Source organism: Antedon bifida, chromosome 11, assembly GCF_963402885.1.
Source record: "Antedon bifida chromosome 11, ecAntBifi1.1, whole genome shotgun sequence".
Lineage (NCBI taxonomy): Eukaryota > Metazoa > Echinodermata > Crinoidea > Comatulida > Antedonidae > Antedon > Antedon bifida.
In genome coordinates, this window is record NC_136236.1 from 14,897,585 (window position 1) to 14,924,497 (window position 26,913).

At 28.6% G+C, this 26,913-nt stretch overlaps 1 protein-coding gene across 1 annotated transcript; it reads right to left on the bottom strand.

Moving 5' to 3' along the window:
• Window positions 1-21: 21 nt before the first annotated feature.
• Window positions 22-25,063, bottom strand: LOC144855220 (uncharacterized). Its single transcript, XM_078713029.1, has 39 exons — window positions 24,924-25,063; window positions 23,933-23,960; window positions 23,533-23,553; window positions 23,248-23,268; window positions 22,799-22,822; window positions 22,113-22,133; window positions 21,098-21,118; window positions 20,630-20,689; window positions 19,551-19,571; window positions 19,210-19,230; window positions 18,544-18,561; window positions 18,304-18,333; window positions 17,913-17,960; window positions 16,984-17,007; window positions 16,158-16,178; window positions 15,244-15,264; window positions 14,865-14,888; window positions 13,841-13,861; window positions 12,625-12,648; window positions 12,325-12,345; window positions 11,883-11,912; window positions 11,492-11,539; window positions 10,563-10,586; window positions 9,737-9,757; window positions 8,823-8,843; window positions 8,444-8,467; window positions 7,420-7,440; window positions 6,204-6,227; window positions 5,904-5,924; window positions 4,970-4,987; window positions 4,582-4,599; window positions 4,180-4,197; window positions 3,778-3,795; window positions 3,390-3,407; window positions 2,988-3,005; window positions 2,508-2,531; window positions 2,078-2,101; window positions 1,026-1,061; window positions 22-179 (listed from the first exon to the last, which is right to left on the bottom strand). The coding sequence occupies exons 1-39, from the start codon at window positions 25,008-25,010 to the stop codon at window positions 22-24; spliced, it is 1,161 nt and encodes a 386-aa protein (XP_078569155.1). The 5' UTR covers window positions 25,011-25,063.
• Window positions 25,064-26,913: the final 1,850 nt, after the last annotated feature.

The window sequence follows — 26,913 nt, forward strand, 5'->3', positions numbered from 1 at the left end:
TGTATCTTTGCTAATGCCCTTTTAGTTTTTCTTGAGGGCTTTAGTCATGCCTCGCTTCTTAGCCAACTCTTTCATCAAGTTCTTTGAAGCCAACGCCTTTTTGGCTGCCATCATCTTTTTGGCCGCCATCATCTTCTTAGCCGCCATCATACGAGCAACCTTCTTTGTCTTCTTGTTGCCTATTAAAGTAGATTAAGAACAAGTATAAGTATACAAGAAGTAAATAACGTAACCTCCTAATATGACAACACTTTCTACCGACCTAAAAAAATCGACATCCTAATCAACTTATATTAAAGATGTTTAATTATATAATTCAAAATAAATCAAAGGATTATTTTAAATTTGAAATGAAAATATAAGTGATTTTATTTTTCACGATGCTTTTTTCATGTCATATTCGACACAAATTCCAAGCAAAATGTTTTTAATTGATGATCTGTTAACGCAACTCAATGAGGTAGGCAAAACGCAATATAAGTTGACCAATCACAAGCAATAGTTCAGCTGATCCAACGCGTCGGGATTGGTCAATACTAATTTATTATGACCGCACATTCACGAACAAAAAATTGCTGTCAACCAACATTGAATCTCAGCCAACTGTTTCTGTTTCTATATTTTTAAAATATATATAACATTTTACCCAAGTAATAAAAACAATTTAAGGTACAATTTTTAACTTGCACAAATTGAAACCTGTTGCTGGTGGAGGTGGGCATACAAATTGTAAAATCAACATTTCAAAATTATTATTACAGTGCTGAACCGGAATTACGAAAAAGATGGACGTTTCGGAACCATCATGGAACCATTCAAATGAGTAAATAAAATATAAAGTGGAATGTTGATTTATTTGGTTTTTTTACGTTATAATATTATTCAAAAACCTAAATATACAATCGCGAAAATATATTGACAATTACAGTTCTACAGTTATTTTTATTATTATTGGTGAAATACAATTTATATATCAGAAGTGGCTCGTGAAAATAAAAATGAGTTTAAAAAAAACTTCAACTTGCCGTGACTATCCGCGTCGTCGCCAGTGGAAACGTTGCCTGTAAACAAACGTTTATATTTCTCAATTGACAGAAGACACGTCCGAGGGAATAATAATAATTTAAAAATCAAAATTGATAATCTTTTAATTAAAGAAAAACAACATTTAAATTGTCTTAGAATCACAATTGACACCCAATTTAACTGGAAACAGCAATTAACTCAAATTCAAGAAATATTGGAGCAATGAGAAAAATATATTTTAACAACAAATATTCTTTTTTCATTATAATACCATGGTTCTTCAGTATTTATCGTATTGTAACTTGTTATGGGGAACTGTTACAAATAAACATTTCCAATGTCCATGGACTACTACGGTAACTACAAAATTGGACCATCTTTTTATATTACAGAAAAAAGCGCTTCGTATTTGTTTCAATCAACTTATCGAGCCCATACCAAACCACTCTTTTCTAAATTTAAAACAAATATATTTGATATCATAATTTTCAATCTGCTTTCTTTGTTAAAATACGAAAATAATAAACTCCCAAATCATTTACTAACTACTTTATGAAACATAGTCAACTACATTATTTAAACTGCATCTGCAAATTCTAAATTCAAATTAGTATATAAAAGAACTATTTACTTTCAAGAATTATGATGAACGTTAAATAAGACCAGTTAAGATCGGTTTAAATAGAAATTGTAGCTTTGTTTTCTTTTATTTATTATTAGTTTATGTATTTTTTTTCTTTTTCGTATTTAATGTTATATTTGGGTTGGGTCAAACTTATATGACTCTCCACCCCCTCTATTCCCCTACCCCCACATGATTACTTCATTGTATTTATTATCTTGTATGTATTTTGTGGAAATAAAATAGAATAGATTTTTAATTGAATAATTAAGGTAAATATTAGTATTGACAAACTAATAATATTTCATTCTTGTTTACATTATCAGTTGAAGAGCAATTTTACAACATGGTAACAAATAGTATTTATAAGAAAAAAAAACAAAAAACCGTCTAAAACTAGGCCTATATAATAAAAAAACATAAACCTACCATCATTCCTCTCCTCCATATCACCTATAAAAAAACAAATAACATGGTTATATTATGATAATGTCAATTCAACACAATTATTAACATTATTATTTGACTGTATCATTATCAGATAAACCATATATGTCAACTTCAAGTTTTATTGGTTTACTATCAAAGAACTACTTATATTATTATACGAATCGAAACCAGAAGAAATGTTTTCATTATAAAAATAATAGTATATATTTATCATGAATGAGTAATCTGTTACTTTTTTTTATTTTCTGAAGTTTAAATAAATTCCGGTAATGTTTGACTAGGACAGTAAAAAATACTGGAGCAAAATATTTTTGTCTTCAATGGTTTAACAGATTTTTATTCGATAGATGTATTGCATAATAACATGGAGGGAATATAGTTTATCTATTCATAAACGCGGTGAACCTACCTCCTTCATCCCTCTTGTTCGGATCTGTAAAAGGAAAATATTAATATTATGATAATATTATTATAACTTTTTTTAAAACCTTTTTACCAGTTGTTGGAATACAACAATAACAGTTATTAATTATTATGTCATTTTTCGATAAAACTTGAGCTTGCGCGTAAGTGAATTCACCAATCATAAGATTTTTGTCTTCCATGGTTTAACAGGTTTTTATTCGATAGACCCAAAACAATTATCAAAGGGCCCATAAGAAAGGGAACTATTAGTAAAAAATAATCGGTAACAATTGCTAAGTTATAATTTGACAATATGGATCACTCGCCCATGCAGGTTGTTAATAATTTTAATTTTATCTCATTAGGCCGAATTCCATAAATTATTTATTCTATGAAAATAATATAAACCCTATTTTATTTTAAATCATTGTACGTTATTTTAGAACCATGATAAAATGTCACTTTTGTTGTGTTAAAAACTTACCGCCAGGAGTCTGGTCCCCTGTGAAAATAATCATAAAACAACGTAATTCAAATTATTCCATATCAAAAATGTTAACATATTATTTTTCACAAGTTTATTTGTGTAGAAAATTCAGGGGATTTCATAGGTTACAGTGGCACAAGCCAAAACAATTATCAAAGGGCCCATAAGAAAAGGTTTTTTGGAAAAAATAATCGGTAACAATTATTGCTAAGTTATAATTTGACAATATGGATCACTCACCCATGCAGGTTGTTAATAATTTTAATTTTATCTCATTAGGCCGAATTCCATAAATTATTTATTCTATGAAAATAATATAAACCCTATTTTATTTTAAATCATTGTACGTTATTTTTAGAACCATGGTAAAATGTCACTTTTGTTGTGTTAAAAACTTACCGACAGGAGGCTGTTGCACTGTGAAAATAATCATAAAACCACTTATTTCAAATTGTTCCATATCAAAAATGTTATCACAAGTTTATTTTTGTAGAAAATTCAGGGGATTTCATAGGTTACAGTGGCACAAGCCAAAACAATTATCAAAGGGCCCATAAGAAAGGGAACCGTTAGTAAAAAATAATCGGTAAAAATTGCTAAGTTATAATTTGACAATATGGATCACTCGCCCATGCAGGTTGTTAATAATTTTAATTTTATTTCATTAGGCCGAATTCCATAAATTATTTATTCTATGAAAATAATATAAACCCTATTTTATTTTAAATCATTGTACGTTATTTTAGAACCATGATAAAATGTCACTTTTGTTGTGTTAAAAACTTACCGCCAGGAGTCTGGTCCCCTGTGAAAATAATCATAAAACAACGTAATTCAAATTATTCCATATCAAAAATGTTAACATATTATTTTTCACAAGTTTATTTGTGTAGAAAATTCAGGGGATTTCATAGGTTACAGTGGCACAAGCCAAAACAATTATCGAAGGGCCCATAAGAAAAGGTTTTTTGGAAAAAATAATCGGTAACAATTATTGCTAAGTTATAATTTGACAATATGGATCACTCGCACATGCAGGTTGTTAATAATTTTAATTTTATCTCATTAGGCCGAATTCCATAAATTATTTATTCTATGAAAATAATATAAACCTTATTTTATTTTAAATCATTGTACGTTATTTTTAGAACCATGGTAAAATGTCACTTTTGTTGTGTTAAAAACTTACCGACAGGAGGCTGTTGCCCTGTGAAAATAATCATAAAACAACGTAATTCAAATTATTCCATATCAAAAATGTTAACATATTATTTTTCACAAGTTTATTTGTTTAGAAAATTCAAGGGATTTCATAGGTTACAGTGGCACAAGCCAAAACAATTATCAAAGGGGCCATAAGAAAAGGTTTTTTGGAAAAAATAATCGGTAACAATTATTGCTAAGTTATAATTTGACAATATAGATCACTCGCCCATGCAGGTTGTTAATAATTTTAATTTTATCTCATTAGGCCGAATTCCATAAATTATTTATTCTATGAAAATAATATAAACCCTATTTTATTTTAAATCATTGTACGTTATTTTTAGAACCATGGTAAAATGTCACTTTTGTTGTGTTAAAAACTTACCGACAGGAGGCTGTTGCCCTGTGAAAATAATCATAAAACCACTTATTTCAAATTGTTCCATATCAAAACTTTTATCACAAGTTTATTTTTGTAGAAAATTCAAGGGATTTCATAGGTTACAGTGGCACAAGCCAAAACAATTATCAAAGGGCCCATAAGAAAGGGAACCGTTATTAAAAAATAATCGGTAAAAATTGCTAAGTTATAATTTGACAATATGGATCACTCACCCATGCAGGTTGTTAATAATTTTAATTTTATCTCATTAGGCCGAATTCCATAAATTATTTATTCTATGAAAATAATATAAACCCTATTTTATTTTAAATCATTGTACGTTATTTTAGAACCATGATAAAATGTCACTTTTGTTGTGTTAAAAACTTACCGCCAGGAGTCTGGTCCCCTGTGAAAATAATCATAAAACAACGTAATTCAAATTATTCCATATTAAAAATGTTAACATATTATTTTTCACAAGTTTATTTGTGTAGAAAATTCAGGGGATTTCATAGGTTACAGTGGCACAAGCCAAAACAATTATCAAAGGGCCCATAAGAAAGGGAACCGTTAGTAAAAAATAATCGGTAAAAATTGCTACGTTATAATTTGACAATATGGATCACTCGCCCATGCAGGTTGTTAATAATTTTAATTTTATCTCATTAGACTGAATTCCATAAATTAATTATTCTATGAAAATAATATAAAACCAATTTTATTTTATACATTGTACGTTATTTTAGAACCATGGTAAAATGTCACCTTTGTTGTGTTAAAAACTTACCGAAAGGTAACTGGTTCCTTGTGAAAATAATCATAAAAAAACTTATTTAAAATTATTTCTTATCAAAAATGTTATGATAATATTAATATTATTATAATATTCTATGTGGATTAAAAGTAACTTTTTTTTAAACCTTTTTACCAGTTGTTGGAATACAACAATAATTATTTATTAATTATTTTTCGATAAAACGTTGAGCTTGCGCGTAAGTGAATTCACCAATCATAAGATTTTTTCCTCCATGGTTTAACAGATTTTGATTCAATAGATGTATAACATAACATGGAGGAAAAATGATAATAAGTTATGGTCGTATTGAACAACATAACACGATTAATCTACTATAAAAAAATGTATTTTATTTCAATTTATTCAGCCTGTATTTTATTATATTCAAACATAATTATGCTTTCCCCACATTTTGAAAATTACATTTATAAGCAATATACTTTTTTATCAGTTGATAAAATATGTTTCAGATAATAGGTTAGGAAGCGGTTCATGAAAAGAAGAACAGTAAAAAACGTCAACTTACCATCGCTGCTGCCGCTTCCATCTGTAAACAAAAGTGTAATCATTACCATAATGCCTTATGCAGTTTAAGTTTTCTCGTATATAAGAGAACATAACACGATTAATCTACTATAAAAAATGTATTTTATTTCAATTTATTCAGCCTGTATTTTATTATATTCAAACATAATTATGCTTTCCCCACATTTTGAAAATTACATTTATAAGCAATATACTTTTTTATCAGTTGATAAAATATGTTTCAGATAATAGGTTAGGAAGCGGTTCATGAAAAGAAGAACAGTAAAAAACGTCAACTTACCATCGCTGCTGTAGCTGCTTTCACCTGTAAACAAAAGTGTAATCATTACCATAATGCCTTATGCAGTTTAAGTTTTCTCGTATATAAGAGAAACAGACTTCTGTTCATTTACTGATTATGAATTATAATAAATATTGCATTAGTATTGACAAACTAATGATATTTCATTATTGTTTACATTAAATCAGTTGACAGAGCAATATACAACATGAACATAATTGTATATATTTATTATGACGCATGACTAATCTGTAATTTGATTGGACGATTATTTGATTTTCTGATTATTATAAATTATTATGTAATTTTTCGCTAAAACTTTAAAGCTTTAGCATGTGTGTAAGTGAATTCACAAATCACAGTTCGAAGATCCATCCATAATAATGTTCAAATTGCTCGCCTGTTGCGTTTACCATGGAGAAAAAACAAATAGTTTTGTTTTTTCTCAATGGTTTAACAGATTTTTATTCGATAGATGTATTACATAATAACATGGAGGAAAATGATAATACGTAATGGTCATATTGGACAACATAACACGCGCACGATTATAATCTATTATACTAGAAATTGCAAAGTACAAGCATAGAGCGTATAGTGAATCACTTGCAAGCAGGGCCCTAAAACCGAATGTCTATATTCGAACGTTTCTCATTGGATAACAAAAGACCTCCCATGGACTAGGAGTTTCGAAGGGTGTATAAATGAAATATAAGATTCGTGACTTTAATCAAATAAAAGAAACGTTAACAACGTGTAGTTCTGTAATCGCAAAATCGCAAAATTATGATAATATTCTATGTGGATTAAAAGTAACTTTTTTTTAAAAACCTTTTTACCAATAATTATTTATTAATTAGTATGTCATTTTTCGATAAAACGTTGAGCTTGCGCGTAAGTGAATTCACCAATCATAAGATTTTTTTCTCCATGGTTTAACAGATTTTGATTGGATAGATATATTACATAACATAATAACATAGAGGAAAAATGATAATAAGTTATGGTCGTATTGAACAACAGAACACGATTAATCTAATATAAACAAATTTATTTTATTTCATCCTGTATTTTATTATATTCAAATATAATGATGCTTTCCCCAAAATTACATTTATAAGCAATATACTTTTTTTATCAGTTGATAAAATATGTTTCAGATAATAAGTTAGGAAGCTGCTCATGAAAAGAAGAACAGTAAAAAACGTCAACTTACTATAGATGCTGTAGCTTTCACCTGTAAACAAAAGTGTAATCATTACCATAATGCCTTATGCAGTTTAAGTTTTCTCGTATATAAAAGATACAGACAATTATTTTGTATCCACACATTTCTGGGTTTCAAGTTCAAGCATAATTGTGTTATATTTTAAATGTATTAATACTCACAGCATTGTCATTTTACAGTAATTTGCCTTTGGATTTATATATATTTTCTACTGTTTGTATCAATTTTGATCTGATTTTGCTGTAATTATTGAGGGTACTTTGGATAACTTTACCAAATTACTTTATCCAAATTCCCTCACTTGCACTGATGAAGGGCTAGTGTTGCCCGAAAGCTCTGCTAACTTTTCTGGCTGTTTACTTTATCGTTTTGATTTAGCTTTTCGCTTTTTTTTTTGTATCTCCATTGAGATCCAGCCACTGATACCCACAGCATTGTCATTTTTTTCAGTAATTTGCCTTTGGATTTATATATATATATATATATATATATATATATATATATATATATATATATATCCAATCTGCAGACAGTACTGTTTCGATCTCATTAGATCTCGTCAGTGCAGCTCAGGTTTCGAAATGAAATGTACCGCAGAACTGGCACAATATAGGCTGAGCCAGGTATGCGGGACATGGTACACTGATTATGAACACAAAGAGTGCACAAGCTCAACGAGCGTGCTTTGCAAAATGCTAATAGTATTCACAACAAAAATGCATCGTTTCGAAATGAAGAGTGCTCTACAAAACAACATACTATATATGCATATAGCAGAAAGTAGAGGAGCGTAATATCCAATCTGCAGACATATATCATAAAATTTAATCAACGTCTTCCAGAAAACAAAATACAATAGATACCGCGATATCCGAGGTAAAGATAATATATGGTAAAGAATTGCATTAGTATTGATTTTTTTTTCGGTAAAAAAAAAACCCTATTTTTAACCGGTTTTGATATTGAACGTTTTGGATTAAATGTTTAAAATGACAATGACAATTTCTCTTACCATCCTCTTTCTTGTTCACATCAACTAAAAGAAACATTATAAGATAACATGATTATAACAGTATTTATTATATGACGCATGCGCATAATTGGATTTAATAATAGGGTTTCTTTAAAATCTGTTAAGTTTTAAGTTTGTATATAGTTAAAGTTAATAAATCTGGGATTTTTCTAATAACTTGTTTACAATATAATAGGCCTACAATTTATTTTATTTTAATTTATTTAGCCTGTATTATTTATTATATTTAAACATAATGATGCTTTCCTCACACCATTTTATACATACACTTTTTTTTTATCAGTTGGTAAAATATGTTTAAGATAATAAGTTATGAAGCGGCTCATGTAAAGAAGAACAGTAAAAAACGTCAACTTACAAACGCTGCTGCTGCTGATATCTGTAAACAAAATTGTAATCATTACCATAATGCCTTATGCAGTTTAAGTTTTCTCGTATATAAAAAAGATTCAAAGTGAATTATTATCATTTTACTGATTATGAATTATGATAAATATTACATGAGTATTGACAAACTAATGATATTTCATTATTGTTTATATTATCAGTTGACAGAGCAATTATACAACATGAAAATAATAGTATATATTTATCATGAATGAGTAATCTGTTACTTTTTTTTATTTTCTGAAGTTTAAATAAATTCCGGTAATGTTTGACTAGGACAGTAAAAAATACTGGAGCAAAATATTTTTGTCTTCAATAGTTTAACAGATTTTTATTCGATAGATGTATTACATAATAACATGGAGGAAAAATAGTTTATATTCATAAACGCGGTGAACCTACCAGCAGCCCTCTTGTTCTGTAGTGATTTATTTTATATTTTATTGATTTGATTTTTTAAAAATTATTATTACAGTACTAAACCAGTATTATTTATTATAGTAAAACTTAATACTGTAATGGTATTACGGAAATATATTGAATTACACTTACGCTTGAGCATGCGCGTAAGTGAATTCACCAATCACAAGGGACAGTCCGAAGATCCATCAATGATTGGTCAAATTACTTTTACGTTTACCATAGAAGAAACATTTTTTTAATATTTTTCCCTCCCGGGTTTTTATTCGATAGATATTACATAATAACATGGAGGAAAATAATAATACGCAATGGTCATATTGGACAACATAACACGATTATAATCTATTATAATAGAAATTGCAAAATATAAGTGAAAAAAGACAAAACCGAAATATGTTTTGGCTAATAAAGTTAGGAAGCGGCTCATGTAAAGAAAAACAGTAAAAAAAAACGTCAACTTACCATCGCTGCTGCCGCCGCTGCCTGTAAACAAAAGTGCAATCATTATTATACGCCTCATACAGTTTAAGTTTTCTCGTATATAAAAAAAGAGTCAAAATGAAGTATTATCATTTACTGATTATGAATTATGATAAATATTGCATTAGTTTTAACGATCTAATTTATATTTCATTATTGTTTACATTATCAGTTGACAGAGCAATTATACAACATGAAAATAATAGTATATATTTATCATGAATGAGTAATCTGTTACTTTTTTTTATTTTCTGAAGTTTAAATAAATTCCGGTAATGTTTGACTAGGACAGTAAAAAATACTGGAGCAAAATATTTTTGTCTTCAATAGTTCTACAGATTTTGATTCGATAGATGTATTACATAATAACATGGAGGAAAAATAGTTTATATTCATAAACGCGGTGAACCTACCAGCAGCCCTCTTGTTCTGTTCTGATTTATTTTATATTTTATTGATTTGATTTAAAAAAAATTATTATTACAGTACTAAACCAGTATTATTTATTATAGTAAAACTTAATACTGTAATGGTATTACGGAAATATATTGAATTACACTTGTTCAACATTAGCAATGAGTTATAATAAAGTCAATCATTACCGTATTGCGTATAGGCAAATTAAAGCGTTAAAGAGCAGTCAAAAGGTGTCAACTTTGACTAATATATAAATAGGCCTACGGACGATTTCAAAATATTTATATTTTTTTGGTACAACCATAAACCAATCTTTATAGGTGCATTATATTGGACAAACTTGGTCAACCCAACCCTATATTAAAATATTCAAGTGAACATGTTCTCTTACCTTCCTCCTTCTTGTTTACATCATCTATAAAATAGAAATTACAAGATAAACATGATTATTATTATAGTATCTTTTATACGGCGCATGCGTAGCTTGTAATTTGATTACAACATCATTACAAGAATGTATGAGTAATCTTTAATTTGATTGGACGATTAGGATTAAAATGAGAACTTTTTTGAAACTTTTTTACCAGTTAGTGGAATACAAAAATAATTATTATAAATCAACAATATTATGCAACATTTTTTTCGTTAACAGGCAGCATATCTAGCAATTTGTGAAAAATATTGATGTTTCGGGTAATAATTTGGAAAAGCGGCTCATTTAAAAAGAAAGATAATAATAATAATTTGTAAAAAAAGTCTAAAACTATAAAATTTAAAAAAATATATCATAAAATTTGATTAATATCTTCCAGAAAACAAAATGCAATAGATACAGCGATTTGAAAGTCGCATGATATCCATTGTTACAAGTAGGGAAGTGTGAATACTGGTATAAGTTATCTTTTTTTGTCGATAATGATAATATAAAAAGTAATTTCCGTATATATATCACCGTTATGTAATCTTTGTGGTTCGAAAGAGAATTATACACATAATGTTTCTACTGTGTAAACGTGTATAAATGAAATAGTAGTGATGCCATTTCGACCAATCACGTTCACGTATTGACATGCTATGCTATTACATTATCATGTATATAACATAATAAACTTTTGTTTAAAATTAACATTTATCATTCAATTTTTTCCATAGTTTTATGTTTCATATTCATTTTCTATTTCAATGAATAGACCCCTTAATAATAATAGGCTATTCGACATTTCGTTTTAAACTTTTTTTTATCTATAATAGGCATAACAGATAGAAACATTTCATTTCGTATTGCTTACACTACAGTATGGAAATGCGTGAAATACTTACACGACGGGTACCACGGGTACGACGAGTACGACGAGTACGACGAGTACGCTGTGAAAGGAATATAAACGACATTTATTACAAATTATCTTTTATCACTTTCAATTCATTTTTTATTTCAATGAATCGGCCTCTCAATAATAATAGGATACTCGACATTTCGTTTTAAACTCTTTTTTTTTATCTATAATAGGCATAAGAGATAGTTACATATCACTTTCAATATTTTTTTATTTCAATGAATAGGCCCCTCAATAATAATAATAATAGGATACTCAACATTTTATTTCGTTTTAAACTTTTTTTTATCTATAATAGGCATAGTCCTAAGAGATAGTTACAATAACATTTCATATTGCTTACACTACAGTATGGAAATGCGTGAAATACTTACAGAACCACGAGGACGGCAAGTACGAGTCAACTGTGAAAGTAATATAAACAACATTTATTACAAATTAACTTTTATCACTTTCAATTCATTTTCTAAAACGTTGAGCTTGCGCGTAAGTGAATTCACCAATCATAAGATTTTTTCCTCCATGGTTTAACAGATTTTGATTCAATAGATGTATAACATAACATGGAGGAAAAATGATAATAAGTTATGGTCGTATTGAACAACATAACACGATTAATCTACTATAAAAAAATGTATTTTATTTCAATTTATTCAGCCTGTATTTTATTATATTCAAACATAATTATGCTTTCCCCACATTTTGAAAATTACATTTATAAGCAATATACTTTTTTATCAGTTGATAAAATATGTTTCAGATAATAGGTTAGGAAGCGGTTCATGAAAAGAAGAACAGTAAAAAACGTCAACTTACCATCGCTGCTGCCGCTTCCATCTGTAAACAAAAGTGTAATCATTACCATAATGCCTTATGCAGTTTAAGTTTTCTCGTATATAAGAGAACATAACACGATTAATCTACTATAAAAAATGTATTTTATTTCAATTTATTCAGCCTGTATTTTATTATATTCAAACATAATTATGCTTTCCCCACATTTTGAAAATTACATTTATAAGCAATATACTTTTTTATCAGTTGATAAAATATGTTTCAGATAATAGGTTAGGAAGCGGTTCATGAAAAGAAGAACAGTAAAAAACGTCAACTTACCATCGCTGCTGTAGCTGCTTTCACCTGTAAACAAAAGTGTAATCATTACCATAATGCCTTATGCAGTTTAAGTTTTCTCGTATATAAGAGAAACAGACTTCTGTTCATTTACTGATTATGAATTATAATAAATATTGCATTAGTATTGACAAACTAATGATATTTCATTATTGTTTACATTAAATCAGTTGACAGAGCAATATACAACATGAACATAATTGTATATATTTATTATGACGCATGACTAATCTGTAATTTGATTGGACGATTATTTGATTTTCTGATTATTATAAATTATTATGTAATTTTTCGCTAAAACTTTAAAGCTTTAGCATGTGTGTAAGTGAATTCACAAATCACAGTTCGAAGATCCATCCATAATAATGTTCAAATTGCTCGCCTGTTGCGTTTACCATGGAGAAAAAACAAATAGTTTTGTTTTTTCTCAATGGTTTAACAGATTTTTATTCGATAGATGTATTACATAATAACATGGAGGAAAATGATAATACGTAATGGTCATATTGGACAACATAACACGCGCACGATTATAATCTATTATACTAGAAATTGCAAAGTACAAGCATAGAGCGTATAGTGAATCACTTGCAAGCAGGGCCCTAAAACCGAATGTCTATATTCGAACGTTTCTCATTGGATAACAAAAGACCTCCCATGGACTAGGAGTTTCGAAGGGTGTATAAATGAAATATAAGATTCGTGACTTTAATCAAATAAAAGAAACGTTAACAACGTGTAGTTCTGTAATCGCAAAATCGCAAAATTATGATAATATTCTATGTGGATTAAAAGTAACTTTTTTTTAAAAACCTTTTTACCAATAATTATTTATTAATTAGTATGTCATTTTTCGATAAAACGTTGAGCTTGCGCGTAAGTGAATTCACCAATCATAAGATTTTTTTCTCCATGGTTTAACAGATTTTGATTGGATAGATATATTACATAACATAATAACATAGAGGAAAAATGATAATAAGTTATGGTCGTATTGAACAACAGAACACGATTAATCTAATATAAACAAATTTATTTTATTTCATCCTGTATTTTATTATATTCAAATATAATGATGCTTTCCCCAAAATTACATTTATAAGCAATATACTTTTTTTATCAGTTGATAAAATATGTTTCAGATAATAAGTTAGGAAGCTGCTCATGAAAAGAAGAACAGTAAAAAACGTCAACTTACTATAGATGCTGTAGCTTTCACCTGTAAACAAAAGTGTAATCATTACCATAATGCCTTATGCAGTTTAAGTTTTCTCGTATATAAAAGATACAGACAATTATTTTGTATCCACACATTTCTGGGTTTCAAGTTCAAGCATAATTGTGTTATATTTTAAATGTATTAATACTCACAGCATTGTCATTTTACAGTAATTTGCCTTTGGATTTATATATATTTTCTACTGTTTGTATCAATTTTGATCTGATTTTGCTGTAATTATTGAGGGTACTTTGGATAACTTTACCAAATTACTTTATCCAAATTCCCTCACTTGCACTGATGAAGGGCTAGTGTTGCCCGAAAGCTCTGCTAACTTTTCTGGCTGTTTACTTTATCGTTTTGATTTAGCTTTTCGCTTTTTTTTTTGTATCTCCATTGAGATCCAGCCACTGATACCCACAGCATTGTCATTTTTTTCAGTAATTTGCCTTTGGATTTATATATATATATATATATATATATATATATATATATATATATATATATATCCAATCTGCAGACAGTACTGTTTCGATCTCATTAGATCTCGTCAGTGCAGCTCAGGTTTCGAAATGAAATGTACCGCAGAACTGGCACAATATAGGCTGAGCCAGGTATGCGGGACATGGTACACTGATTATGAACACAAAGAGTGCACAAGCTCAACGAGCGTGCTTTGCAAAATGCTAATAGTATTCACAACAAAAATGCATCGTTTCGAAATGAAGAGTGCTCTACAAAACAACATACTATATATGCATATAGCAGAAAGTAGAGGAGCGTAATATCCAATCTGCAGACATATATCATAAAATTTAATCAACGTCTTCCAGAAAACAAAATACAATAGATACCGCGATATCCGAGGTAAAGATAATATATGGTAAAGAATTGCATTAGTATTGATTTTTTTTTCGGTAAAAAAAAAACCCTATTTTTAACCGGTTTTGATATTGAACGTTTTGGATTAAATGTTTAAAATGACAATGACAATTTCTCTTACCATCCTCTTTCTTGTTCACATCAACTAAAAGAAACATTATAAGATAACATGATTATAACAGTATTTATTATATGACGCATGCGCATAATTGGATTTAATAATAGGGTTTCTTTAAAATCTGTTAAGTTTTAAGTTTGTATATAGTTAAAGTTAATAAATCTGGGATTTTTCTAATAACTTGTTTACAATATAATAGGCCTACAATTTATTTTATTTTAATTTATTTAGCCTGTATTATTTATTATATTTAAACATAATGATGCTTTCCTCACACCATTTTATACATACACTTTTTTTTTATCAGTTGGTAAAATATGTTTAAGATAATAAGTTATGAAGCGGCTCATGTAAAGAAGAACAGTAAAAAACGTCAACTTACAAACGCTGCTGCTGCTGATATCTGTAAACAAAATTGTAATCATTACCATAATGCCTTATGCAGTTTAAGTTTTCTCGTATATAAAAAAGATTCAAAGTGAATTATTATCATTTTACTGATTATGAATTATGATAAATATTACATGAGTATTGACAAACTAATGATATTTCATTATTGTTTATATTATCAGTTGACAGAGCAATTATACAACATGAAAATAATAGTATATATTTATCATGAATGAGTAATCTGTTACTTTTTTTTATTTTCTGAAGTTTAAATAAATTCCGGTAATGTTTGACTAGGACAGTAAAAAATACTGGAGCAAAATATTTTTGTCTTCAATAGTTTAACAGATTTTTATTCGATAGATGTATTACATAATAACATGGAGGAAAAATAGTTTATATTCATAAACGCGGTGAACCTACCAGCAGCCCTCTTGTTCTGTAGTGATTTATTTTATATTTTATTGATTTGATTTTTTAAAAATTATTATTACAGTACTAAACCAGTATTATTTATTATAGTAAAACTTAATACTGTAATGGTATTACGGAAATATATTGAATTACACTTACGCTTGAGCATGCGCGTAAGTGAATTCACCAATCACAAGGGACAGTCCGAAGATCCATCAATGATTGGTCAAATTACTTTTACGTTTACCATAGAAGAAACATTTTTTTAATATTTTTCCCTCCCGGGTTTTTATTCGATAGATATTACATAATAACATGGAGGAAAATAATAATACGTAATGGTCATATTGGACAACATAACACGATTATAATCTATTATAATAGAAATTGCAAAATATAAGTGAAAAAAGACAAAACCGAAATATGTTTTGGCTAATAAAGTTAGGAAGCGGCTCATGTAAAGAAAAACAGTAAAAAAAAACGTCAACTTACCATCGCTGCTGCCGCCGCTGCCTGTAAACAAAAGTGCAATCATTATTATACGCCTCATACAGTTTAAGTTTTCTCGTATATAAAAAAAGAGTCAAAATGAAGTATTATCATTTACTGATTATGAATTATGATAAATATTGCATTAGTTTTAACGATCTAATTTATATTTCATTATTGTTTACATTATCAGTTGACAGAGCAATTATACAACATGAAAATAATAGTATATATTTATCATGAATGAGTAATCTGTTACTTTTTTTTATTTTCTGAAGTTTAAATAAATTCCGGTAATGTTTGACTAGGACAGTAAAAAATACTGGAGCAAAATATTTTTGTCTTCAATAGTTCTACAGATTTTGATTCGATAGATGTATTACATAATAACATGGAGGAAAAATAGTTTATATTCATAAACGCGGTGAACCTACCAGCAGCCCTCTTGTTCTGTTCTGATTTATTTTATATTTTATTGATTTGATTTAAAAAAAATTATTATTACAGTACTAAACCAGTATTATTTATTATAGTAAAACTTAATACTGTAATGGTATTACGGAAATATATTGAATTACACTTGTTCAACATTAGCAATGAGTTATAATAAAGTCAATCATTACCGTATTGCGTATAGGCAAATTAAAGCGTTAAAGAGCAGTCAAAAGGTGTCAACTTTGACTAATATATAAATAGGCCTACGGACGATTTCAAAATATTTATATTTTTTTGGTACAACCATAAACCAATCTTTATAGGTGCATTATATTGGACAAACTTGGTCAACCCAACCCTATATTAAAATATTCAAGTGAACATGTTCTCTTACCTTCCTCCTTCTTGTTTACATCATCTATAAAATAGAAATTACAAGATAAACATGATTATTATTATAGTATCTTTTATACGGCGCATGCGTAGCTTGTAATTTGATTACAACATCATTACAAGAATGTATGAGTAATCTTTAATTTGATTGGACGATTAGGATTAAAATGAGAACTTTTTTGAAACTTTTTTACCAGTTAGTGGAATACAAAAATAATTATTATAAATCAACAATATTATGCAACATTTTTTTCGTTAACAGGCAGCATATCTAGCAATTTGTGAAAAATATTGATGTTTCGGGTAATAATTTGGAAAAGCGGCTCATTTAAAAAGAAAGATAATAATAATAATTTGTAAAAAAAGTCTAAAACTATAAAATTTAAAAAAATATATCATAAAATTTGATTAATATCTTCCAGAAAACAAAATGCAATAGATACAGCGATTTGAAAGTCGCATGATATCCATTGTTACAAGTAGGGAAGTGTGAATACTGGTATAAGTTATCTTTTTTTGTCGATAATGATAATATAAAAAGTAATTTCCGTATATATATCACCGTTATGTAATCTTTGTGGTTCGAAAGAGAATTATACACATAATGTTTCTACTGTGTAAACGTGTATAAATGAAATAGTAGTGATGCCATTTCGACCAATCACGTTCACGTATTGACATGCTATGCTATTACATTATCATGTATATAACATAATAAACTTTTGTTTAAAATTAACATTTATCATTCAATTTTTTCCATAGTTTTATGTTTCATATTCATTTTCTATTTCAATGAATAGACCCCTTAATAATAATAGGCTATTCGACATTTCGTTTTAAACTTTTTTTTATCTATAATAGGCATAACAGATAGAAACATTTCATTTCGTATTGCTTACACTACAGTATGGAAATGCGTGAAATACTTACACGACGGGTACCACGGGTACGACGAGTACGACGAGTACGACGAGTACGCTGTGAAAGGAATATAAACGACATTTATTACAAATTATCTTTTATCACTTTCAATTCATTTTTTATTTCAATGAATCGGCCTCTCAATAATAATAGGATACTCGACATTTCGTTTTAAACTCTTTTTTTTTATCTATAATAGGCATAAGAGATAGTTACATATCACTTTCAATATTTTTTTATTTCAATGAATAGGCCCCTCAATAATAATAATAATAGGATACTCAACATTTTATTTCGTTTTAAACTTTTTTTTATCTATAATAGGCATAGTCCTAAGAGATAGTTACAATAACATTTCATATTGCTTACACTACAGTATGGAAATGCGTGAAATACTTACAGAACCACGAGGACGGCAAGTACGAGTCAACTGTGAAAGTAATATAAACAACATTTATTACAAATTAACTTTTATCACTTTCAATTCATTTTCTATTTCAATGAATATGCCCCTCAATAATAATAATAATAGGATACTCGACATTACGTTTTAAACGTTGTTATCTATAATAATAGGCATAAGAGATAGTTACATTTCGTATTGCTTACTCTACAGTATGGAAATGCGTGAAATACTTACACCACCACACCAAGCCCACTGTGAAAATAATATAAACAACATTTATTACAAATTAACTTTTATCACTTTCAATTCATTTAATATTTCAATGAATGAGGCCCGTCGATAATATTAATAGGATACTTGACATTTCGTTTTAAACTTTTTTATCTATAATACTAGGCATACGAGATAGTTACATTTCATTTTGTATTGCTTACACTACAGTATGGATATGCGTGAAATACTTATCGGAACTGTGCCGAAATAGGTATGAAAGACCCTTAAAACATGACTTAAAATACTAAGAACAGGATGACGACCATGTGAAAGTAAAATTATAGGCATAAGCATAGAATTTACTAGCGATTTTCCAAATAAACACTCCTTAATAATACATAATAAACCTCTCGATAATGTTATCATCTTTGAAAGAACCTTGTATTATCTATAATAATTTTTATTTGTTTTTGCTTACTCTAATGTATAAGAGTAACACAAGGTAAACACTGTGAAAGTAATCATAGAGTAGGCCTATACTGTTAATTCAAGTTAACTTTTATCACTTGGTATAGCAGTCTATATTTAGTTCAAAATTTAGTTTAAAATTTTAGGCCTACAAAAATTTTACATTCAAACAAAGTTTTAATGTCTATATAAAGCCACAATAAAATAGACTATACTTACAGGTCTTCTTGTCCTCGGCTACTGTATGTAAAAAATATATATTAATGACTCTTTTTTATTACGTAAAAATATAATGTACCGTCAATTTCAGCTTTGAAAAACGTGAAGACAATGTATATAAATGTTTTTAACAGTAAAACTGGTAATTAAAATTATTAATCAAATAAAAATAAAATTAGCAATAGGCTTTATGCCGCTCTAATGAAAGATTTTATACGCATGTCTCAGTTTTGCTAGCTTTTTAAAATTATATTGATGCTTTTTCAAGTATCTGGATTTACTGTCACTGTAAACAATATGCAACCTGAATTATTGAAGGTAAATCATTTTCTTATACTTACGTTCTTTCTTGTTCTGAAAAGCTAAAACAAAACGATAATAACAATTTTAATACAAATGGGAATTTTCTAACGAACCAAAAATAGTATAACATATATTAATAAATATAATATTTTTTAAATAAATAGCAAAATGCATTCACACGGCGCCGGTTTGATAAGTAATGGAAACTCATATAAATTATCGAACGTTGTAATTATTCGCGAAAGTGCCACAAAAATGTTTTCAAAAATACCATGGCTGACTTCGCGACTGCCTCAAAGTATTTTCTGTAAAATCATAAACCAATTTTATCAGATTTTGATTTCATAAATATAATAATACGAAACATTTAGGCCTACAATATAATTTAAAAAAACCAATGGATCCATTTTCAAGAACAATGACGGAATAGTACAAAGTCAGAAATTACATTTTTAAAATTTATTTATTAATTACTTTTGTTTCCCATTTTTATGTTTTTATTTAATATGAGGGGTTCAACTGGCTCATTTGCGTAATGTATTTTGCTTAAGCTATCCTAGACTTGCCCCTTGAAAAACTAATGATATTTCATTATTATTTACTCATCAGTTGACAGATCAATATACAACATGAAACAATTGCATCTATTTATTATGACGCATAACTAATCTGTAATTAATTGTTTGGACGATTATATGATTTTCTGATTATTATAAATTATTATGTAATTTTTCGGTAAAACAGTTCGAAGATTCATCCATAATTGTTCACGTTGCGTTTACCATGGAGAAAAAACAAATATTTTTTTCTCAATGGTTTAACAAATTTTGATTCGATAGATGTATTACATAACATAATAACATAGAGGAAAAATGATAATAAGTTATGGTCGTATTGAACAACATAACACGATTAATCTAATATAAACAAATTTATTTTATTTCAATTTATTCAGCCTGTATTATTTATTATATTCAAACATAATGATGCTTTCCCCACAACATTTTAAAAATTACACTTATAAGCAATTTTTTTTTATCAGTTGGTAAAATATGTTTCAGATAATAAGTTAGGAAGCGGCTCATGTAAAGAAGAACAGTAAAAAATGTCAACTTACAAACGCTGTTGCTGCCGCTGTCACTGCTGTCGCTGCCGCTGCTGTCGCTGCCGCTGCTGGCTGTAAACAATTGTAATCATTATTATACGCCTCATACAGTTTAAGTGTTCTCGTATATAAAAAAAGATTCAAAATGAATTATTATCATTTACTGATTATGAATTATGATAAATATTGCATTAGTTTTAACGATCTAATTTATATTTCATTATTGTTTATATTATCAGTTGACATAGCAATTATACAACATGAAAATAATAGTATATATTTATCGTGAATGAGTAATCTGTTACTTTTTTTTATTTTCTGAAGTTTAAATAAATTTCGGTAATGTTTGACTAGGACAGTAAAAAATACTGGAGCAAAATATTTTTGTCTTCAATAGTTATACAGATTTTGATTCGATTGATGTATTACATAATAACATGGAGGAAAAATAGTTTATATTCATAAACGCGGTGAACCTACCAGCATCCCTCTTGTTCTGATCTGTAAAAAGAAAACATTAACTAACATTAAAATTATGATAATATTCTATGTGGATTAAAAGTAACTTTTTTTTTTATACCTTTTTACCAGTTGTTGAAATACAAAAATAATTATTTATTAATTAGTATATAACACGATTATAATCTAATGGATGCACGTCACTGAAAAGTCAATTGATAGGAATGTTATAACGAACATAGCCGTCTGCGTGCTACAATTATGTGTGCAACAGTAGTCTTTATGTAAATAATTAGTAAAAATTAACTCTATGTACAGTTTTACTGTTACTTTACTGATTTGGCTCAAAACGATCTTTATTCTAATCTAGATCCAGGTCCTTTAAACGGGGTTCAATTAGACCGATCCCTGGGTAGCGACGAATGCGTATCCCCTTACTTCGATTTGTTTTTTTAAATATATATATCGCTATATAAATCCAGGATATTATTATTATTAAACAAATTGAAAGATGCTGATAAATTTATTAGAGGGTCTCTCAATAAACATTGAAATACATACTAAGTACATTGAGAACACTTGAGGTCATGGGTTCGCGTCCAACCCAAGAACAACTTGTTCTCAATGTATTTACAAATTACTCCCTGACGCATAGTTACTCCACAGTAGTTAAACATAATTAAGTACATACAACTAATCTTAGTAAGTTATTGACAGTTCAAACATATTTGAAAGAACCTAAATAAATAATTTTACTCTCAATATATCCTAATAATTATGCATAAAAATAGGATACTAACATGTTATTTTTGTTTTTGCTTAAGCTACATTATGACATATGCGACGGAAAATATGTGAAAGTAATCATAGTTTCTTCCATTTCCGTGGGTGAATGTATCGTTAACCCGATCATTTACAAAGAATGTGTCTGGCAGTGATTGGACATCAACTTTTAGTTTACAACCATGCTAAATGTCGCTTTTGTGGTTATTTTTATAGATAGGCCTAATTTAGATACATTAAAAATCTGACTTACCGGAATTACTGAAAAACCCTCCTGTGAAAATAATCATAAACAATTCAAATTAACTTTTATCATTACGTTTTATAATTATTGTATAATCGTTATATATGGCCCATCTTTTAATTCGATTGAACAGTATTGGATTTTTTATTTAAAAAGTATAAGCATAGAAAAAAGTTTGTTTTGTCGATAACACAATTAAATATTAATTACCGTATAATACCAGAAAATATTGAAAAGTTTAAATTTAAAAACGTTATCCAACAATATCCCAAAATTTTGGAATGAGTTTGATAATAAAAAAATAACTCTATGGATATGGTATACGAAGTAAGTTATTATTAACAATATATTTTTTTAATGTTTAGGCCTAATTGTGTTTAGGCCTATTTCGCATGAAATTGTTTGTGATTGTTATACCATACGCCATCTAGGAAGAACATTTTACTTTAAAAAAAATTCATCATTCCACAATATTTATAATTTTCATTCTATTCGACAATACGGTAGCATTACTTGCAGGTTAATTATTATAATTTTTTATCACTATGAAATTTGAGTTAACAAACTTATTTTTCGTCATCTTCGGAAATAATATAAAACACGTTTTATTTTAAAGTAACTTTATCATTGTGCATTCTTTTAGACTATTTTATATATATTTAAATAAACATTGTGAAAATGTGTTAAAGACTTACCAAGATTGAAGTCTTCATCGCTCCCTGTGAAAATAATCATAATCAACTTCAATTTCAAATTTCATAATCAAAACATGTTATCATAATTTGTATCGTAAGTCCTGGGGGTTTCACGGCTTGGCGTGGAAATTCGAACGTTTGTCAAGGGCCGTCTAAAAAGACTTCCAGTAAAAATGAACTTTGTGATCAAATAAAATTTCACTGACATTTAAATTTTTAAAATCCACGCAAACCCAACATGCACGTACGTACGTTAAAATACGAGCGCAAAAAGTTGATGTATGCCATTCTATTACATACTGAAAAACAACTTTTAGTTGAGTTAAGTGTTCATGAATAAATAAAGCTTATTATTGTTTTTTAATGTGAATTTTTGTATGTTTGTTGTGTTTTTATTCTGGTTTTTGAGTATTGTATAAGAGCAATAAATAAAAAGAAGATATACTCACAAAAATCTTTTTTCTCGGCTACTTTAAGTTAAAAAAAAAATTAATCAAATCAATACGTATCAGAAAAATTTATAGCATTCAAGAAACGTGAAGAAAATTCATTGTTTAGTTTAGCGAAATTAGTAATTATTATTCTAACAAAATAAAAAATATTAACAATTAATAATAATATAACAAGATTGTATATGTCTTTAACTAATTCAGTTTTATGCTGCTTTTGAAAATCATTATTGGTGCATTCTTCAATGCAAACTGAATTGAAGGTAACTATTTTTGTATACTTACATTCTTTCTTTCTCTGAGAAACTATAAAAAAAACAATAACAATATTTATTTAAATGTAGTTTACATCAGTTGCTGCTTTTACTGGTTTTCAAGAGCTTTTCTAACGTTTGTATTGATTAATTATTGATTAAAGTAATGTAAAATAATGTTGCCGAACTTTCGAAAGCATAGCAACATTAAAAGAAAACTTTATGTTTTATGACAAAATGTTAGCAAAAATGTTTGTTGTTACGCCGAATAACATCATCGCTGCAACGAAATACGGTCTTACATTTTTATACAGGTAAATACTGATGTTACAGTTTTACCATTAGAGAGTCTTGTGATTTATTCAAATATTAATAGGTTGTTTAATGAACATTAACCTTAAGATAACGGTGCCATTTTGGTTAAAACTTACTTTCTAGTAATTTCTTCCCACGTTTACTCTGAAAACAAAAATATAAGCATATTTAGTTTGTTTTATTTTATAAAATCTTTTTGTAAATACAGTATACCCTCCCGAAAGAGAAGCAGTCACAAATTTGGGTTTTCTTTGAGTGGAATGACAGTTTACACCTGTATATAGAATGCCTCAAAAATATAAGCATATTTAGTTTGTTTTATTTTATAAAATCTTTTTGTAAATACAGTATACCCTCCCGAAAGAGAAGCAGTCATAAATTTGGGTTTTCTTTGAGTGGAATGACAGTTTACACCTGTATATAGAATGCCTCATTGTACCTTTCTAGTTTGTAATTTTTCTTTCCGTGAGAGTTCCTCCATCGGTTACACTCGGTGTATATTAAACACTACCGAGTGCACCCGATGAACCAAACTATCATAGTACGGAATATAATCGAAGCTTCCCGTTTGTTTCTTCTAAATCACGTATTAGTATGTTTAGTATCAATATTACTTTGATGATTTAAAACGTTATTTAATAGAACTCCAAGAAATATTTTTTAACTTCTAAAGACAGCACGACGATCGGTTTGATTGGAAGTAAATTCAATAACCCAACCAAAATAAACAAGTACTAAACAGATTTTGGGTAGACATATTTCGCATTATAACTTTATCTGTCTTCAGGCGCTGCTTAAAATAAAGGTTTCGGAAGTTGTTCATTCATTTATTTTTTTATTTGTTCAAAGTAAAAAAGTACAAAACAAGATTACAAGCAATACACTAGAAACTATGTTATTGATGTAGTCATATCAATATAGCGCTTTTAACAATCAGCAGATAGCTAGTGTGAAAAAGGAGATTTGTTTAGATGATAGAGGAAAATTATCCATGTTTATATTTACATCACGATGTAATGAATAACAGTAGGCATATAATACAAAAAAACAAATAAAAAAGACAGAAAAGATACTCCCACTAACGGTAAAAATAGGAGGATAACTCACCGTCAACTTGTTAGCAAGATTTGGTCTTGCTTCGATGAGTGTGGCAATCACTGCCACAGCCAAGATAACGACTGCGACTCGGTTCATCTTTACTTGTTATTGTTTCACTAAGCGTCTGCTTATTGCTATCACGAAGTAAAAATATGCTAAAGCGTTGAAACTTCTTACGCACGTATATTATATATGTTTCTTGGCAGGTGATTCTATTATTGAATAGGTATGTTTATTGAGTTATTAGTGTCTACGTAACAAACTAAACTTGGCTGTTTACCTATGTATAAAATGTAATAATCTGCTGCATCATTGTTATCTACAAGTAGTGGTTTCAATAACAATATTTTTAGTTTAAATTATCCGGAAGATTTCTTTCAGCATTCCAAACAAAAGAATAACTTATATTACCAACAGGTATGTGAACGTTTCCCATAGTGTTTAACATGACAGTTCCAAAAATTGAAAAATAAAACGAAAAAGGAAACAAAAATTGCTCGCTAACAAACTTGAACTCTAAAGCTCTGTCTTCACTATCAAACTTTGTTACAAAAATGATGTGCCCATATTATGGACATGATGATGTCATATTACTACCATATTTGGGCACATGACATTTTTTTGTCAAACTAGTTTGATAGTGTAGACAGAGCTTTAGAATACGTTGTACAGGCGAATCCGCGCCGCACTACTGTATCATTTTAGTACATAGGCTAGATTATATATTAATTGTATAATATACATAACATGTTTACGTTTGTCACTGTAAACAAGTTAACATTAAAAATCCAATTATGTTGAGTGTAGACAACTTGGTACTCCGCGTTACAGACAGTGCCATGAACACATTTAAGCTTGGTTCCCACTTGGTAGACGCAACACAATGACGTAAGCACAACGCAAGTGAGTTTATACCCAATTACATTACTGTACGTCGTGGTTGGGTCAAATTCCTTGCGCTGCGCTTTACTTCCTTGCGTTGCGTATTAAAGCGTGGTTCACACTAGAGACGCAATGCAAGGACGTAAGCGATTGAACCAATGACAAGCGACAGTTTGAATGTTCATTGCTTGTGATTGGTCAAATCATTTATGTTGCGTTACGCACTTGCGTTGCGTCTTTAGTGGGAACCAAGGTTTATAGCATTTTCTCTACAGTGACGCGTCCATTTTTAAAGACGACTGCTTTCACAGTGTAGGGTGAAACACAGTTTCTGAATACATAGACTATTTTAGTTGGGTGGTAGGCCAACATTTTCAAATTTGGTCAAATTTGAATGTTAAAAGTAATTCTTCCAAACGTGTCTTGTTCTTGTTTTTATCCAGTATGAGTATTCAATACACGGTTAAGTCAGATTGGGCAAGATCTACTAGCCTATATTAAATATAGGCTAAGGTGTGGCAAATGAAAACAGTCAGATATGAATTGTGAATTAATTGACCGAAATTAAATTACTATCTAACTAAATATAATCACATTCCAATGTATTCATACCAACATATGGCCTATTTCAACCGGAAAATTGAAAACACTTAATATGAGCACGCATGATAAACGTCTTTATGCACCCGTTTACTGGTGGCTGTCAAAAGAAACAACGTAGGTCTAAAGAAAACGCACACTCCTTGTTGGAATTAATCAAGCAAAAGAGATTATTTACCATACTAATTTATCCGTGTTTATACATTCCAAACGTACACCAATTATAAACCAACACATTCCAACAAATAGTAACTTGTTATAAGCTTAGTTAAAGGTAGATTTGGTTTTTATTCATTCCATGTCTCAATAATTGAAGTTAACTATATCGATACTCGCATTTGTATAATCATGACTTTATAGAAGGAAAATCTTATATTTCATTCAATAAACCCATAATCAGGATGTTCGTGTTATTACAAATTGGACAACATACTGTTTTTTTCAAACATTGTTTATATGGGCGACATGAGCAGACCATACATTTATTTATTTTTTATTTTAACCATATTTAATGAGG

Excerpts from the sequence above, each read along its gene's own strand:
- LOC144855220 (XM_078713029.1), bottom strand. The coding sequence starts at position 25,010 with ATGAACCGAGTCGCAGTCGTTATCTTGGCTGTGGCAGTGATTGCCACA. Across the intron at positions 17,961-18,303 it reads CTTGCCGTCCTCGTGGTTCT|CGTACTCGTCGTACTCGTCG; the intron begins GTAAGTATTTCA and ends TTCCTTTCACAG. Across the intron at positions 1,062-2,077 it reads TATGGAGGAGAGGAATGATG|GCAACGTTTCCACTGGCGAC; the intron begins GTAGGTTTATGT and ends GTTTGTTTACAG.